We start from the raw sequence: 16,424 nt of genomic DNA on the forward strand, positions 1-16,424 counted from the left end.
GAGCTGCTATGTTTGGTTTATAGCAGTGTCCCCCTTTGGACTACGGCATTATAGCTAGTTGAACAACTGAGAGGAAACAAGGGAAGTAAAAGGTGGAATTTCAGGAAATACAATGCTACCTAATAAAGAAAGAGAACACAATATATACTTATACCCACCGTAAAGGAGAATACTTGCCTGAAAATGTCCAGTATGCGGTTCCGGGGGGAACTTCATCTGCTCTGTCAGTATTCTCTTGTGGAAAGGATTTTTTTGCCTTTCCCCGTTCATTTGGCAAACGGGAAGCAGCAGCCATCAGAGGTGGGCACCGAAGGGGCTCATACTGACAAATATATTGAAAATTGAACATCCTGCAGCTTGGAAGCTGCGACGCGAGACTTCAACTTATCCCCGTGTGCTGAATATTGAGTGAGTCCGGACGGGATGTTTGAAGTTTATGTTGAAAGAGGGCGAATATCTACCTTAGTTAACTTCGGACCACCTCGAGTATTATTTTTCTGAAATGATGGGAAGGTGTAGGTGTTGAGTTCATACCTTCAACATTGTCGTAGTCCTGCTGTTGCCACAACCCAGGTGCAACAATGGCGCCGGAAAAACCTGCAATACTACCACTAATTTGGATAGGAAGGGAATTTCAAACCTCAGCTTAATATTAACCTGTCAGGGTTGTCTCGACGCAATCGTATCATATCACTGGACAATTCACTGGATGCGGGCACAACGCGAAACAGTGGAATATGGCAGGTGGAGTTGCCGGCTCGGTAAATTTCGAAAACTATGGAAGCCAATTGTTTAAATACTAAGACAAATCAGCACCAAGTATTTTATCGTGAAGACAAAGGGGCGGTAGAAGTATACGGGAACTCTGGGTGATTGGCAGTTTATACTGTCGGTTCAACTGTTCAAGCTCTAGGTAGTCAACATTAGGAGGAGCATATAGATCTGTAACAAAAGCACCACTGTATTAACTGCTCAGCCGTACAGTAAAATCAAGGTGTCAACCACCCTGTTTATGTTAATGTAGAACCGGTTGGAATTTATGGCGCTTTAGCAAGCCACACGGGCCCAGACCAGCGGTCATGCACTACAAATGAAGACTCTTCCCGACAGAACGCGTTGGGCAGAAGTGCAGAAAAATAAGTTTGGTAACAATCCTGTCTTGCTTTTGGTGTAACATAAGGGGCGAATTTATGGTAAAACCGCGTAGGAGCATGCTCTGTCGCAGACCGGTCGACTGCCGGCAGTGTAGCAGGAACTACAGAACCTGCACCTTCCTCCACATTTGTCGAAGATGACCCTCAATTCTCCTGTCCTCTTTCATTAGTACAGATGACAATTTGAAGAGAATATTCTTCTGGAAGGATTGAGGGGCCACATCATCATCACACGGGCCCTAGGGCCCCATGTAGTCACCCCTATGGGGGAGGCGATGATCGTGTTTTCACGAGGCATGCTTGACTTGGGATTTCAGGAATATGGGTTTCTTTCGCCCCTATGATAGCACCGGAGAACCGTGCTTCTTTGAGGTATACGGCAGTAGCACACGGCTGGCGTTTAGCCGATATTTTGTCGTGGCTCATGTCGACGGGTTCCTCTACGTGCTGGACAAATACTTCTGCATTTCTCGACTTGTGCCGCCCAGGGGTAAGCAAAGTTCTAGTATTTTGACATCGCAAGCACGACGCAGCGGCCTTCATGCCGGCTCCGGTCCCCCGACCAGGGGTAGTGCTCAATTGGAAGCAGTTCGGAGTGGGGACCACAGCGATGGCCGTCTGTCTGCTCCAGAGCAGCAGCAACAAGGATTTTGCGGCTACAAGGTGACAACTGAAGAAGACCAGCTTGAAGAAAGGCAGTTACTTGTGCCCGTCCGTATTGCAGATGTCATCTCAGCACTGTTTCGAACTAACAAACCTGTCTTTTCTCAGCTATTCACGGGAAACAATCAAGTGAGTCCTATTTAAAATCCATATTTTAATGGATCTACCCACGTTGAATCCCTAAAGTGTGCTGGGTACGCAAGTAGCGTCTGTATTTGATGGATTTTGATGGGCACATCCACGGAAGGCCGTGGAGACCTGTCGTTGATATGGTTCAGCCGCATATGCGCATAGCTTTTGACACACGAGAAAGTTTGCGTTTGTGTGTTGGTGTGACATCAGTACGACCAACGGCAGCTGCAGGGGCTGCGACAGAAGAGCCTCCTGCTGAGCAATCGACACGACGGATGTTTATACCTTTTCATACATAAGTTCCTATTGCGCGTTTCATTAAGAGGTACCGTCACCGTGATCGGGGACTTACTCGAGCTTGCATTGGCAGCTGCTAATCGACTCCGTGTAAGTGCTTCCCAGGGACCCACTTCTGGACGAACCGCCGCATACGTTTCATCGTCAAACCATGTGCGGGAGGATGACAGAAGTGAGCGTCAAGGGTATCGTTCTCCTGGTCGCAGCATATCTAGTGTTCGGAAATTTTTCCGTGAGATAGGACATGACAAGGAAGCTCCATCCAGTGATTCAGATGCTATTTTAACGGAACATCCGGACAGCGGACCGAAGGTTGGAAGCGCGGCCGGAGAGGGACAAGAGCTCGTGTCACCTTGTTCAGACGATGCAAAAGCACAAATGTGGAAGTATCTGAGAAGCATGCGCAACTGGTTGAGCAACACAACTGAGAAATACCGAGATAGTTTGAGTACAGTTGGACGCCTGCAAGAGTTCGTCGCTTGTCGAGGAGAAAACTGGGAAGTCAACAACTGCTGCATCGATGGTGAAGGCCGTTGCTTCTACACAATGGCTCGTAGCAAGTATCCCTCTCCAGTTGAGGAAAGAGGTACGACTGGTGGATATCAATTTGGCTTTTTACCCTCCTAGTTATCCACAGATTAGCCGAGTGTGGAAAACTGTGGCTTTGGACAATGCAGTCGGCACCTACAAAAACGCCAGATGCTGCCGTGCTGTGCTGTCACTTCTTTTTAGGGATGGTTTTCTGTTTGGACACTAAAGGACCTATTTCTCGTGCTATGGTGGTGCGCTTTGGCCGTGGAATTACCCAGAGTGCAGTTATCAGCCTGTCTCTACAAGCCCACCCAAACTGCGGATGCATTCTTATGGTCGCAAAGAGTGCCGCAGAAGTGCGCAACGGCCTCCATAGCCCTGACATTTCGGCAAGTCCTTCATCAGCCACAGATTGTTTCCCACCTCGAGGAATAGCAGTTGGCACGGCTATCTCTGGCAGACACACTGAAGGCGACTCACGGATGAACAGGACGAGCCTTGGCTCTGCTGTTGGTGAAGCAGACACACTCCCGCCAAGGTCTACAGTCTCTGGCAGACACGGTTGCAGCGAAGTTCCTTCTGCCTCCGCGGAATCCATGACTAGGCGAAGAAGTGAGAATGCTGTCCACCCCAGCAGCGACAATTCGCAGGCAAGAACATCCGCTTTACAACAGGAATCTGGGGATGAAGCTACCGGCGATTCGAGTAAGAACTCGCTCTCCCCTCTGCTCGCTCTATTGGTTGAATTCATTGGAGTTACTTTGAACCGGCAGGCGGATCTCATTTTTACTATATGGCAGAAACAACACAATGCGGTGGTTCATTGCTCAGTTTGGTGGGCCTGTTTGCAGCCCAAGATGGAAGGTCGGGTCAAGGAACATCCTGGCCAAGCACGAATAATTCCTTTATGAACAGGCAACCGCCAAACCAGTCTGCAGCTCCACGTGAGAGCCGCGCAACTCCTGAAGAGCAGGAAACCAGTAAGAAGGGGCAAGAGGAAGCAGCAGACGAAAAACACAGCGCTTGGTGGTTTTGCCCGTGCGACGAAGATCCGAGTTTCTTTTTCCCGGTTGCTGAATGCTTCGGAGGTAAGCTTTAATTTCACGAAGACTTGCAAACATGCCTCCACCAAGCATGAATTGGGTTGCACGTGCTGTGAGTGTTTCAGAGGGCCTTGTTGTGCTTCTAATGCAGATGACGCAATCCATAATGCAGCTCAATCCGTTTGTCGCCAATTTAGGGGGAGCCCAAGCAGCAGTGTGTGTCGAGCATACTTCGAAGATGATGGTGGAGTTGCTCTTCGGGAAGCAAAAGCAGCTGTGACAGCTGCGCGTACTGCAGAACTCATGATAATGGCTACAATACAGGCGGGGGAGAGGCGCAACGCCTGGTTTGATGCGAAACATTCACCTGCATTTTCAGTGGAGAGCACAGAGGAGGCATCACGCACAACGGAGCAGTCAATGCGTAATGCTGCTGCCAGAGTTCTTAAGGAAGCTGGTCTCGCTGCATCCCGGGCGGAGCGTGCAGAAAGCAGTGGATACATTTTATGGCAACCGGGTGTCATGGTCCGGCGGCCGAAAACAGGTGAAGAAGCTATAAGTTTCGGGTCTGCAATACTCTTTCGTGCCCGCACCAAGTCCCGGAGTCAACCCACCGGTGGGTGGATAAGTGGGTCGCCAAGGCCTATGCAGCCCCCTTTTGCTTCCGATTTGATCACCGGAGGTGAGCTGACGTAACGTTTCCCCAGTGTGCTTCAAACGCAGTAAGCCAGAGTACTAGCCCGACTCACGTGTCTAGAAATGTACATTTGAGAAAGCCGGGAGCCTTTTGCTGCTTGGTTGTTATTGGGCAGTAGCAGGTGCTTGGGTCGACAACCAGTGAACCCTGTGTTTAAACTTTCATCGACTGCGACTGTTTAATTCTAACTGCAGATCTGGTTGCCGTTATCAGTCAAGATGCTCGCCATTTGGAGGTGCGTGACGCCTTTCCCTCACCTCTAGGCCTGATTGTCGTTCCTGCCGAGGCAGCAAACCGCATCATTAGACAGCAGCCCGACGGCATTTTGGGCCGTATAACAAGTCGCAGCAACATGTCGCTTACTTCATTTCTGGCGTCATTTATAGCGGGGAGCTCGTCAGCGGCTGCTGAAAGAGAGACGCAAGCTGGTGTGACAACTCCACTCGGCGAAGGGAGCCCTGAAGATGCTCAACAATTTGCCGCTGAGGTCCAGCTAACGGAGTCTGCATTGGCTGGCAGCATGACGTCAGCTGGTGCATACACAAATGGAGCGCAGGACAGCACTTGTCGAAGGGCTGTACCAGCAGTGAACATCGTTTTTCTTGTCGATACGTTGCGCTTGTGTCGGCCTGCTGAAGCAAGACCGGTACAGGGAAGCTGGGGGCACAATTGTCTACAAACAATGAGCGATCAACGCCTGCTCGGCCTGACGGAAACAGCTACTGGTGAAATATGCGAAAAACGCACATGTGAATCATCTCAGAGACGGACGAAGAATGAGAAGAAAAGGGAGCAGCGGGCAGCTGCGTTGGGGGATAAGGCAAGAAGTGATGCAGTAACCCAGTCGGCTTCAGGTTTCACGGGGGGCAATACTTGCTTGTGCAGAGAAACAGACGGATGTTTAGGAGACCCTCCAACGCCAGTTCTGCATTCACACTTCGCTGATGTGACGCTGCTATGCGCCGATGGCTTTGAGGTTTCATCTCACAGAGCCTTGTTGGCGGCGCGTTGCTCATTTTTCGAGGCCAAACTGACGCGACCGCACTGGGAAGCCCGAGGAGCTGACAAGGCGAGTCCGAAGTGTACTTGCGTATGACACAACGCACTGTGAGGCTCCCGGATTCTGCTGAAAAGGTACAGTAGACCAGAAACGCCACCGGAAATACGTTATACAACCCTCTCTTTGCATTTGTTTGCCACAGGTTGTGATCGACTTGCGTAGCTTCGCGGGCTCCGTCGTGCAGGCAACTGTGAGGTTTTTTGAAACGGGATACTTCGTCATCCCCGCCTCGTGCTGTTGCCCCCATTGTTGTGTTGAGCAGCGGAGGAACCGTTGTGAGCAGTATAATGCTCCACAACAAAAGGGGCTTCCGCCTTACGAGTCGCAGTGCTGCTGCAAGGTCGACTGGGTCCTGCAGGCCTACACATTTGCTACGTATTGCATTATTCAAGACCTGAGGGCTGAGCTATTGGCTGTCTTGGCTAGACTGACTTCGCAGCGCACGTGTCTGCATGTGTAAGTGATTTTCATTATATGTACTTTTCCGCAGGGATGGCGATGAAACATTCTGTGGCTGATTCACCGTTGAATGGCATTCGGTTGATATCTTAGCGGAGATGTAGTTCACCCCCACTTTGCTTGTGGTGCTTGGAGTCTGCAGGCTCACACACCCAGCTGTACGTAATCAGCGGCAGATATTGCAGCTTGCAGCCCATCAACTCGTCTATCACATGCCAATGCCAGACTTACTCCTGGAGGTATCAGCATGCCGAAAGTGGGGTGGACCTCCAGCTGACAGTTCACCACGAGCAACGGAGAGATCACCTGTAGGGGAAGGCAAGACGGAAGAACAGAAAGCAAGGAATCCATTGTTAACAGAGCTGTTAAGGGAAGGCATTTACGACGCGGTGGTGAAGGCTCTTAGCGCTTGGGTTTTAGTACGCATCTTTGAAGGCTTAATTCTGAACAAGCGCAGACTCTTACTTGACAGGGGCAGCCTACCCACTCTCCAAGTTTCATATTTCAATATGCTAGAGGAGGCGAGCTGCTCGTCTGAAGGGCCGGTAACAAATCGGGGTGTCTCTACAGCGAGATAATATTTGAATCGCAGTGATGCGTTGTTTTCCTTTGTTGCAGGATACCCAGGAAAACATCGTGTTGCTGTCGAAGCTGCACTGCATGGGGAACTGTGACATGCCTTCTTCCCGTTTGCGTCATCGACAGTTGTTAGTTTTGCTGGCCCTAAGGCTTCTGCAGGAGAGTGTCACAGCACCTCCGTCTGCGATAAGCCACTGCAGGGGACAGCAAAGTACGCCTTACAACCTATCCAGGATATCAAGGATATCTACTCCGGAAGAAATCCACTCAATTCCAGAGAGCGGCACGACACCTTGGCAACATTTTCCCGACGAAAGCTTTCTGATTGTGCCGTTGCGTACTCCTCCTGATTTACTGCGCTTCTTCCTCTTTAGAGACGTTGTGCTCCTTTGGGCCGAAATACTTGATGTCCCAGAAGAAGATGCCAAAGTTGTGGCTCAGGCAATGGAATACTCACGCCTTCCGTAATTTAAGCAATGCTTTACTTATTTCAATAACTTAGTCGTTTCAATGGCTTCAGCGCTCTTGGCCTGAACGCGCTTTGAGGCATATTATTCATTCCAGTGTTTCCGCCTTCACCATTGATTTTTACCTGCTTTGTACTTTATTTCTTGGGTTTGGGTAACATGTTGACGTTAGCTGCCCCTGGCAGTGTCGTAGGAAGGAACGGTCCATTTGGATACTACCGGTTAGCCCTGGGAGGGGTACGTATGGACGGCGTCGTTGTAATGTGAAGGGAAAACAGCATTAGGCAGAGATGTAGCAACGTGAAACAAAGAGAAGCAAAATTCCCCCTCTTCCGAAGGAACATGTGATCTAGTGGCAGCGTAAATGTAACGGAGCTGCTAAACTGTAATACATACGATGTAAAGAAGACCTCCAAAGCCCGTCAATGTCGTGGACACTCAGGCACTACACTCGACCTCAGGCATTGGGTACGTGCGGGAAATACGCGATGCGTCGTGCAACGTTCTCCGCTGCGAAGACGACGGCATAGACACTGACGGCTACGACACTGACGGCTTCCCTTGTCTTCCACGGGTGCCCCACAGCACCGGTGGTGTTCTGCACCGTGGGGCAGCGTCAAACTACACATCTACCCGGCATCACCACATATATGTTTCACCTACTGTAGATGGGATTATGATTACGCCTTCCGTTCTAGAGGAGTAGAGTTGGACGCTGTTTCATATTCGTTAGCGTAGCAAGGGAAAGCGTCACTGATATGGTTAGTCCGCTTTCAATCGTCTTGTAAAAAGACGCCCACTTCGCCAGTGGCCGTTACAAACTGCATTTGGCCTACTGGCGAGACACAGCTTACTCAAGCAAAAAGGGAGCCTCGTGCCCTATGCGTAGCTAGTATTGATTCAAAACAGTTCCTTTCGTGACGTCTGTAGATCAGACGCCATTGACAAGTATATGTATAGATTACGTCTGTAAGAGCTTAAGTCGCTGTCGTGAAGCAGGCAGGACCTGGCGAATCGTCAGGCACAACCAGACCTAGACCTTCTGTTTGGCAATTAGACTTCTTCGAGCAAGTCAGCAATGCGCGATGCTAAATTTCTGCGGACTATTCCACGTGCTTGCTGCAGGGCATGCTGCGCAGGACACAGAACATTCGGGCATAATGTGTGTGGGATGAGGGCACGCAGCGTGAGGGCACGCAGCGTGTGCAGTGGAATCACAGTCCCTTCTAGCTCTGCAAAGCATATGGTGCATTACTCACAAATACAGTGCTGCACCGCAAGGCATCGGCAAAGTGCAGGCGGATTTCCCAAAGTGCTGGACGTTCCATGCGATAACCTTCCTTTAAAGGAGGAGCTGTCAGGCTGACTCTGCAGAGGGCAGCGCAGATGCAGACGCCGAGAGCAAAATACATACTGTCTTAGACCCAGCTTCAGAATCACTTAACTGTGGTGGATGGCGTAAGAAATGACAGAAGAAACGAGTGCCACTGTGTAAGCGATACCGCATAGTGGGAGGCCCCTCTGGCGGGTCGCTGGACGATGACTGCGAAGGCCCGTCGGTGGGGGGCACAACATCCAAAATCAGTAGGTGCATGCAGCGTGAGCTGTTCGTTTTCAAGCGGCATTCAACATTCCGCAGAGGGTGCGAAGTCCTGCGTGAGTCAGCCAATACGCAAATTCAGGCGATGCCGCAGTTCCTGTATGAACTCCGGCCTTGTGTTTTGACTCGCAAGGGATCAATCTGCATTAACGACAGGCACACCTGATATCCCCAACGTCAGGAAAGACGCAAGATGGGGTCACTAGTAAGAGGCGCTTTTCATCTTGAACACAATAACGAGTAGCCTGCATCCCACCCACCCACAGGTTCATCAAACATAGTATATATATTTCCACGGGCAAAAACCACAACATGAATTATTACACGCTTCGGATGAAAGAGCTGCCAGCATGCCACCAAATTGCCAAGGTGCCTTGTTCATAATGAACTGTGCTTTGAGAGGGCTCACAGGTCCAGAAGAAGTTTCCACAGTGCAGCGGATAATGTTACGACCCTCCAAAGAGAGTTCTGCAAATGCAAACAGGTCAGTCATATATGGTTATCGCATGCTGAACATGCGATCTTCTACAGCCAGGGACAGCCGGGAAGGCTACGGTAGCCCACTAGAAAGCGATCTGTGATGTTCTTCCCCAGGTGAGTACACTCACGAGGTGTTGCTTCCTTCCCCAAAGTCTTCAAATCGCCAACGTGAGACGGCTCGCCTGCGTTGTCCTCACTTTCAAGAGGGTTGGGCTCCACGGATGTTCCATGCAGGATTGCAGATGCCTTTTGCGCCACAGCAGTGACATCGTGTGGAGTTTCCCTTATCGCCTCCAAGATTGCAGATAGATCCCGATGCAGTCGGCGCAAGAGCAGAAACACCTGCATTGGTAAATTCGACACTAATTTTCCACTTGTGTCGACAGTTTTGGGTATAATCAGGCTTTGGTAACTGAAGGAATAGCTAAGCCTCGATAAATTAACTAGACCAAATGAGGCAAGAGCTTTTCTTGACAGCCAAATACAAGTACCCAGATTTTGCATGCAAGTATAATCTACCTGGATGGAGCGCCGTTCTATCTCTTGGTCGGTCGTAGCCACCAGAAGATATGGAGGAAACGCACTAGCCTTCGAGTCTGCAGATTAAGTTTTCAAGCAGCCCTGTCCTCGTCAGGCCACTTAGCTCGGTGCAGCTCGGTACGAAGGTCTAGGACAACATTCGTATTAATGACAAGGAGGATTTTGCCGCTCAGCCTCACCTGTCTGTGAGCTTGGGGGAGAAAGAAGAATACGGAAATCGCGGGAAAATGCCCAGTCAGTGATGGCCCCTATTCTGTGGACCTCCCATTCATCCTGAAGAGAGCATCCAGAAAGACACTGTATCGACCTGGGACAGACGTACCTCAGGTACGCCTCACTTTTCGAGCATTTCCTACAGACACATCGAGTACCACCAACTTCTATGATCAAACGCTCTGCGAAAACCAGATAAACTCAATCACCTACCCAAAATACATCGATTGTATGGCCGTCCGATAATGCAGAGAGACACAGTTTTGCCGCCACTGCCGCTGCGTGTCTTAGCTTTAGCATCTTGTTGGCAAGTACTTCCAGGGATCTCGCCCTGTACTCCCAGGACTGAACCTTTAAGATATGTTCTGTGGTAAGAGTGGAAATGACGGAAAGGGCCGTCCTGAAACTCGAACAAGCATGACAGAAAAAAGAACAGGATCAGCGCGGCTGAAACTAACACGCAGCACGAAATGCAAACTGAATGTGCCACTGTCACTGACCACTCACGGCTGAAGCAGAGGCGCAGCAAGATGTGCGTTTCGCTTCATACCTGAAGACAACGGAACAACTCACCTGAGTGAAATTGGGCGTAATAAAGTGTTGGGAAGTTGGGCGTGGACAGCATCAAGCATCTGCGCTGTGAAGCACCAGCTCATTTTGTCATAGTGCTTGCGCTTGTGTGCGCTGCAGAGACCGTGCATTCCGGGTTGTCGATGAATGCTCAACGAATGCGTGGCCGGTGCACTGGCCGGTAGCCACAAGACACCGTCGGTTGTTACATGGCTATCCGTTGTGGGCGAAGCCAAGCGTTCCAGCGGCTCTACTTGATGATGATAACTGTTGAGACGCGGCGCAGCAATCTCTGCGGGTGTTGACGCCGCTGATTCAGGTGTCCGCGTATCACTACACCTGCGCAAAGCCATGAAAGCCACATGCAGAAAGCACCCAGACAACTCTAAAGGTGCCTTCGTACCCAGCACCCATCCAAGTAGTCAGTTGCTCGCGTTTTCCGTTAGCATCAGTAGTGCCGGAAAATGGCCTTACCGAGATTTCGATCTTCCAGAATCCGACATCTCGGGGATACTGCGATTAGGTAGAGGATATCCACTAGGCAGAATGCAGGCACGCATTAGGAACCCCTAAAAGCGGCAAGCACAGCAGATGCGTCAGTTGGCAGTTATATAGCGAATAAGTTATTGATAGTAGCATCAACTCAGCCCGTTGACTGGAAAAGCGTCTTCCAGCAAACTAATTCCCCAAACGAAATCAGAACGTACCTCCCCCTGTTCCGCTTAGATAAACGTGTACTGGTAATACTCAGAAACAGCAAGATACTTAGTGCGAGCTGGTGCTCCTGAGAAACTCCCTGCTAACCACCAGTGTTAATTCTGTTCTGTCCTAGTGCTAAACTGGGTTCCAAAAGGATGCGATACAGTTTTGAAATGGCAAACAGACGCACTGTTGTGGTGGCAGGATGGCGGAATATGGACTCCAGTAGGATTGCCAACACGAGAAAGGAAACGTCACATTGCTGCTGTGCGAGCATGCAACCGTCGAGCAGAGTTATCAGATGGTGCTGAACAGGATTGTGGCACCATATGATTTGATTCCCGTTGGCCTGCCTCCTTCTGGACTCTGCTTTCGGTTCGGAGACATCTTGAGAAGCGAACTGGGAACTTAGCAGTTGCCAAGCTTGGTTTTGACTAAGGGACCCTTCAATTCCACCTGGGTTATCGAAGTAGTTCAATTTATGAAGGAAATCCATAGAGATGTTTAGCATCCGGATGCGGTCTTCGAGAGAAAGGTCTGAAAGGATTTTCTCGTGGTCACCCTCCCGTGGTGAAGTGGCTTCCCTGGTTTCTTTACAGGAGTGATTGCTATCTGTCCGGACGTTATTACCCTCTGTCGTTACTTCGCTAGTCACGTCACTGCTGGGTTGTTCTTGAATCGGGAGGAACATCTCTATACGCCCAGCGCAGTCGGTCGGATTCCGCAAATTTCTGTAGGCCTCTGGGGTCGTCGGTGCCTTGGCCATTATCAATTCGTACAGCGGCTGGGGTACTCGCGGCAGTAGCAAAGCAGCTACAACGGGTTGGAGCAACTTTTCATTCTGAATGCACTGGCACACACACACACACACACACACACACACACACACACCAGGCAGCCACAAAACGAAGAATAAACTGCTCGTTCCGTTGAAAAATAAGCAAATAGTACTCCAGCCTGCGGAACAACTAACAATGCCTCCCTCATGGCGTACATTGAATGTATGGGTCAAGAAGAACAATATGACCCGCATCACCGCGTCACGGTTGGAAATACTGTGCCACTGGTTTTGTTGTTGGGACTCTGGCACGCTGGTAGCCCCATGTGGAACAGATGCACTGCTTTCTTCTGGCACCATACATGCACTGCTTTCTCCCTTTCCCCGTGGACCTTCGTTTAGCCTCCTCGACATTGCCTCTGCTGCTCGAGCACGCCACGATTTGCTGAGGTCGACGGTTTGATTAGGTAAAATATTTGAGTCTCTGTCAGCATCTCCCAATTTGTCCGATATCCCTGTGGTGAGGCCTAGACTCTGCAAATCGTCTGGCGTGTCCCATCCCCACATCCAACCTTGTTCAACAGACTTGTCGACTTGCGGGCAGCTGTCAACTGCAGTGCTCTTCCTTGGCGTTCCAGAGCGGCGATCCTGTTCACCACTTCCATGTGGCTGCGGGCATGGAGAGATATTGTCATGTGCGCCTGCTCCCGCTTTTTCCGAACTCGAGTTGTCCCCTTCTCGCCTGCTCTTAAAACGAATCCCAAGCATGCCTGCGAACAAACGCAGATGCTGGCAGAGCTGCCTCTTCCGACGACAGTCACGTTCGGAATGTTACTCCTCAAGTTACTGACCTATCAGTGGTAAGTAGCAGTGCACCAGAAGGCGAGCTGCAAGAAGGTCTGAAAACTGTTCAATGCCAAGATTGAACATATCTTGAATGTAAAAGAGCATCTCTTCTATTTCTAGTACTGCATCCTGAATGCCACGGTCACGGTCTGGTGGAGGAGCACGGGTGGCGGTCAAACGTAGAAGTAGGCCATCCAACAGCTCCCGGAGATAGCAGGCAACGTGTGAAAAGAAAATAGGCCTCTCAAGGAGAAAAGAGCGCAAAGAAGGGTCCTGTACTGCGCCCACATACGCACGCACCTACCGATTGGAGGCGTTCAAATCAAGACACTTCTGAATGGAGGCCCACAAAGGACTCATGCCCTTCCCATTGTAGAGGTCGCAGAAAAAAAAGGCACAAGCTTCTAAAGCGCGGGAGAGCAACAACTAGGTGGGGTCGTTTAAAACTTCTACATTTGTGGGGAGGTACCTCTAAATAAACTGAGAGTGACGTTCCTCGAGTGGGTGCGGACCATCGAATCCTTAGCTCGGAAGAACTTCACGGATTCGCTGTATATGGGAAAGTGCTTCGCGCGTTCGTTCAAGAAGAGCTTTATTGTGTCCGGATTTACTAACAGCGATAAGCTCTTGATGAAGGAGACGTACCAGCTAGCAACCTCTTCATCGTCAAAGTCGAACTTCGTGCTCAACAATGAATTGATGTAATTGTTGCTGAACATGTAATCTGCAGGAAATGAGTGCGCATCTACTCCGTGTACATCCATATATTTCTTTCGAGTTGCTATTAATCTACAAACGGCTCCTTACATGTACGTGTGCTCTGCGTGCACAAAGTGACGACAGCTTAGCTCAGAAGCAACGCTAGCCCTGTGGTGCTGAGTGTGAAATGAGTTTTCTCAGCACTTACAAACCGCTGTTTCTTTGTTTATGCTCTGCACTATGATGCTTAGCGTCTGAAGGAGCTGTACTTTGACTGTATTGGGGACATTCGGCTGCTCCGCCAGTTGCACAAAGTACGACAGGACATTTTGCTCGCAAAAGGTGTCGAAGTATCCCCGATTGTTGTGCTCGCCCCACACGAGCACTTCAGCAACCTGCCGCAGCGTTTCAATTGTGGACTCCCGGTTTCTCTCATCGATGGCATCACAAGGCGGCAAGGAATCCAACAGCCTCCTGCGCGACAGAACCCGAACCACCCCACAACAGTTAGTGCTCACTAACCACGCAAAGCCGTTGGCGCTAGCTTCACCTTGTGGCTGAAAGCATTTAAGCTTACAGAAGGTGGTCGGCGGAGTAGAATTCCTGAGGAGATATGTCAGTTACTTCCTTCTGCGGTGAAGTGCTCGAAGTTCCTCCCCAAAACCACATTTTAGCCGACGGTCTCCATGACAGTTGGGCGTGACCATCGCTTGTTGCTCACCATAACAAGTTGAAATGAGGCAACAGCTCCGCATTCTTGTATCATCCAAATTCTTTGATTGTCCTGGGGCTACTAGCCCGCTTGCTCTGTGTAACCTCCTTCAGAGCGTACTACGCTTGTGCATGTACGTAATGCCTTCTCTTACGGTGGCGAAGACGGCAGCTAAATCCCCAAAACCCGCGTACGAGCAGTTGGAAAGAAGAAAAAGCGTTGTTTAGGACGGCCACCTGCTCTCAAGATTGACAGGGCACACCCCTTAGCCATGTTGCTAATTTGTGCCAGCCCCAATACGCCAGCCTCAATGTCTTGCAACACGCCAGCCTCAATGGCTTGCTTGCAGCGAGAACACACCAAAACGTGTATTTTGGGCCACATGAAGCCCTACAAAAATATCTTGATTGCCAATATTAACGGTTTTTATGTACGTAGTTTCGTGCTTATTTTAGTGGTCAGCAATGTAGGCTCTGCGGTGGTCAGGTATAGCAACAACGCTGAAGACCTTATGTTTCAACAGCAATTGCCTGTGAATTTTCGTCTCCCTTTTTTACTCTGTATATTTCATTCTGTTCCGCAAAACGTAATGTTTGCCTTACCACTCATAGAGAGGCCCGCCTTGGCCACATACATGCAAAGACACCAGTCATGAAGTTGCATGGTCTGTTTTAAGTTGGCATTTGAGTTTCCCCCTACGTCATAGGTTGGATACTGTGTAAATGAGTGTTTTGAAATTTGCTGCAATGCTGGTTCATGCATCAAGCGGTGTATCGAGTGGTCGCTTAGGCGTTCGTGCCTGCGGAGTTGGTTGAAGCTGGAGTTCCACCACGGAGCGTTGCAGTTTTGCCAAGACCTGCTCCACCTCGTACTAAAACTAAGTCCTTGCGCTGTCATGAATCGTACTACTGGAAATTCATGGCAGTATAAGCGGTTTGGAGGGACTTTTCAGTATTTTGACCCTGTGGGAGCCCGCAACTCCCTCCGGCCAAGATTGAAGATTCTCGCAGTCCACACCGTGGCCATCAGTAAACCAGCGCAATCCCTAAGGTTGATATGGCTTCCCCCTTTCAAGACCTCACCGTAGATTAGATAGAATAGAGCCCTTTCGTAGTGTGGAGGCACATGAGCATCGGCGTTCCCGCGCAACCACGGACCATACTAGAGGCCTCAAGCTTCGGTCCGTTACCTCAGGCAATCTAATGAAGTCCTCATACTTATTGGCCTGCCCAAAGGTATTGGGGTCTGTCCTTTGACAAGTTCGAATTGCGCTAGTGTATGCTGGCTGCAGCTTAGGTTGCTACGGAGAAGAGGCATCTCCTTCAGAGTATATGGAACGAATCCACCGAACTACGGGCTACTTCAGTTCCGTGAAGATGTTTTCAGCTGGTCATCACACCGAGTAGTGTAGCGGAATTGACGGATCTCCAGACAATCCGGACCTGCACTCTAGTTGGGTTTTGCTTCAGCAAGCTGCCTCTTTCTCTTTCCCCAGCGGCAGGCAGTCCCTCACTTAAGCAGGAGCTGTAGTAAGAAGTAGGAGGCCAAGCAGGATACGGAAGCAGATTACACCACAAGGGGATTTATTGTCAGGTTTGAGGGTTGTCTCCGTTTGAACTCCTGGCCGGCAGAGGCATGTGAGGGCCCTTCGTGTTGCAAGGGACGGAAGTTCCGTGTAGGTGTTCCAGTACTCAACAGACACTTGCCTTTCAGAGGTCGTACACCTGACTCACGTGAGGGTGTGGTAGAAGGTAATGCGAATTTGCTGTGTCCAAGTTCGCACTGAGCAGATTTCGCACGGCTAGAGTACACCAACGGAGCTTCATCAACCGTTTTCATCAGAATGATCTTACTCTAACTCTGCTCGCCTGGTTAACTCTTTACAGGAAACGAGGGAGACGAGAGAAAGGCTACAGGGCGGACTCTATTCTATGGTCGGTAATGATTTTATTTCGCCCCTAACTCTTTTCGCCCGCATGGAAAATTCTGAAACCAAGTTCTGTATGGACAAATCACGGTTGTTCATCATTAAAACCTAGATTTTGCCCACAAAGTTGTGTGTTTGCATCCGTTATTTACAAAGTAAAATGCCATCATAACACTAGGGATGCCTTCCACATTCCTGCTCATGGCACCCGGTAGGTGCATTTGCATGGAATGCCTCACTAAAGTGGTGTCTATACTTTGAAGTGTCTTATTCTAACT

General features: G+C 49.9%; 2 protein-coding genes across 2 annotated transcripts; one reads left to right on the plus strand and one right to left on the minus strand.

The window, feature by feature from the left end:
• Positions 1-1,475: 1,475 nt before the first annotated feature.
• EMWEY_00004210 (hypothetical protein, conserved) lies at positions 1,476-7,083 on the plus strand (the record flags this gene model as incomplete). Its single annotated transcript, XM_013480679.1, has 9 exons — positions 1,476-1,946; positions 2,160-2,832; positions 2,979-3,482; positions 3,629-3,865; positions 3,972-4,502; positions 4,712-5,607; positions 5,720-6,033; positions 6,179-6,455; positions 6,655-7,083. 9 exons carry the CDS (start codon positions 1,476-1,478, stop codon positions 7,081-7,083), a joined length of 4,332 nt encoding a protein of 1,443 aa, XP_013336133.1.
• A 1,052-nt stretch (positions 7,084-8,135) lies between these two features.
• Positions 8,136-14,176, minus strand: EMWEY_00004220 (hypothetical protein, conserved; the record flags this gene model as incomplete). Its single annotated transcript, XM_013480680.1, has 17 exons — positions 8,136-8,213; positions 8,342-8,450; positions 8,585-8,734; positions 8,845-8,927; positions 9,092-9,150; positions 9,291-9,504; positions 9,682-9,758; positions 9,882-9,975; positions 10,129-10,315; positions 10,489-10,824; positions 10,960-11,054; positions 11,375-12,034; positions 12,179-12,732; positions 12,814-13,086; positions 13,278-13,532; positions 13,716-13,981; positions 14,085-14,176. The coding sequence occupies 17 exons, from the start codon at positions 14,174-14,176 to the stop codon at positions 8,136-8,138; spliced, it is 3,582 nt and encodes a 1,193-aa protein (XP_013336134.1).
• Between the last annotated feature and the right edge of the window lie 2,248 nt (positions 14,177-16,424).

Source organism: Eimeria maxima, genomic scaffold (genome assembly GCF_000499605.1).
Source record: "Eimeria maxima Weybridge genomic scaffold, Emw_scaff22, whole genome shotgun sequence".
In the NCBI taxonomy this organism is placed as follows: domain Eukaryota; phylum Apicomplexa; class Conoidasida; order Eucoccidiorida; family Eimeriidae; genus Eimeria; species Eimeria maxima.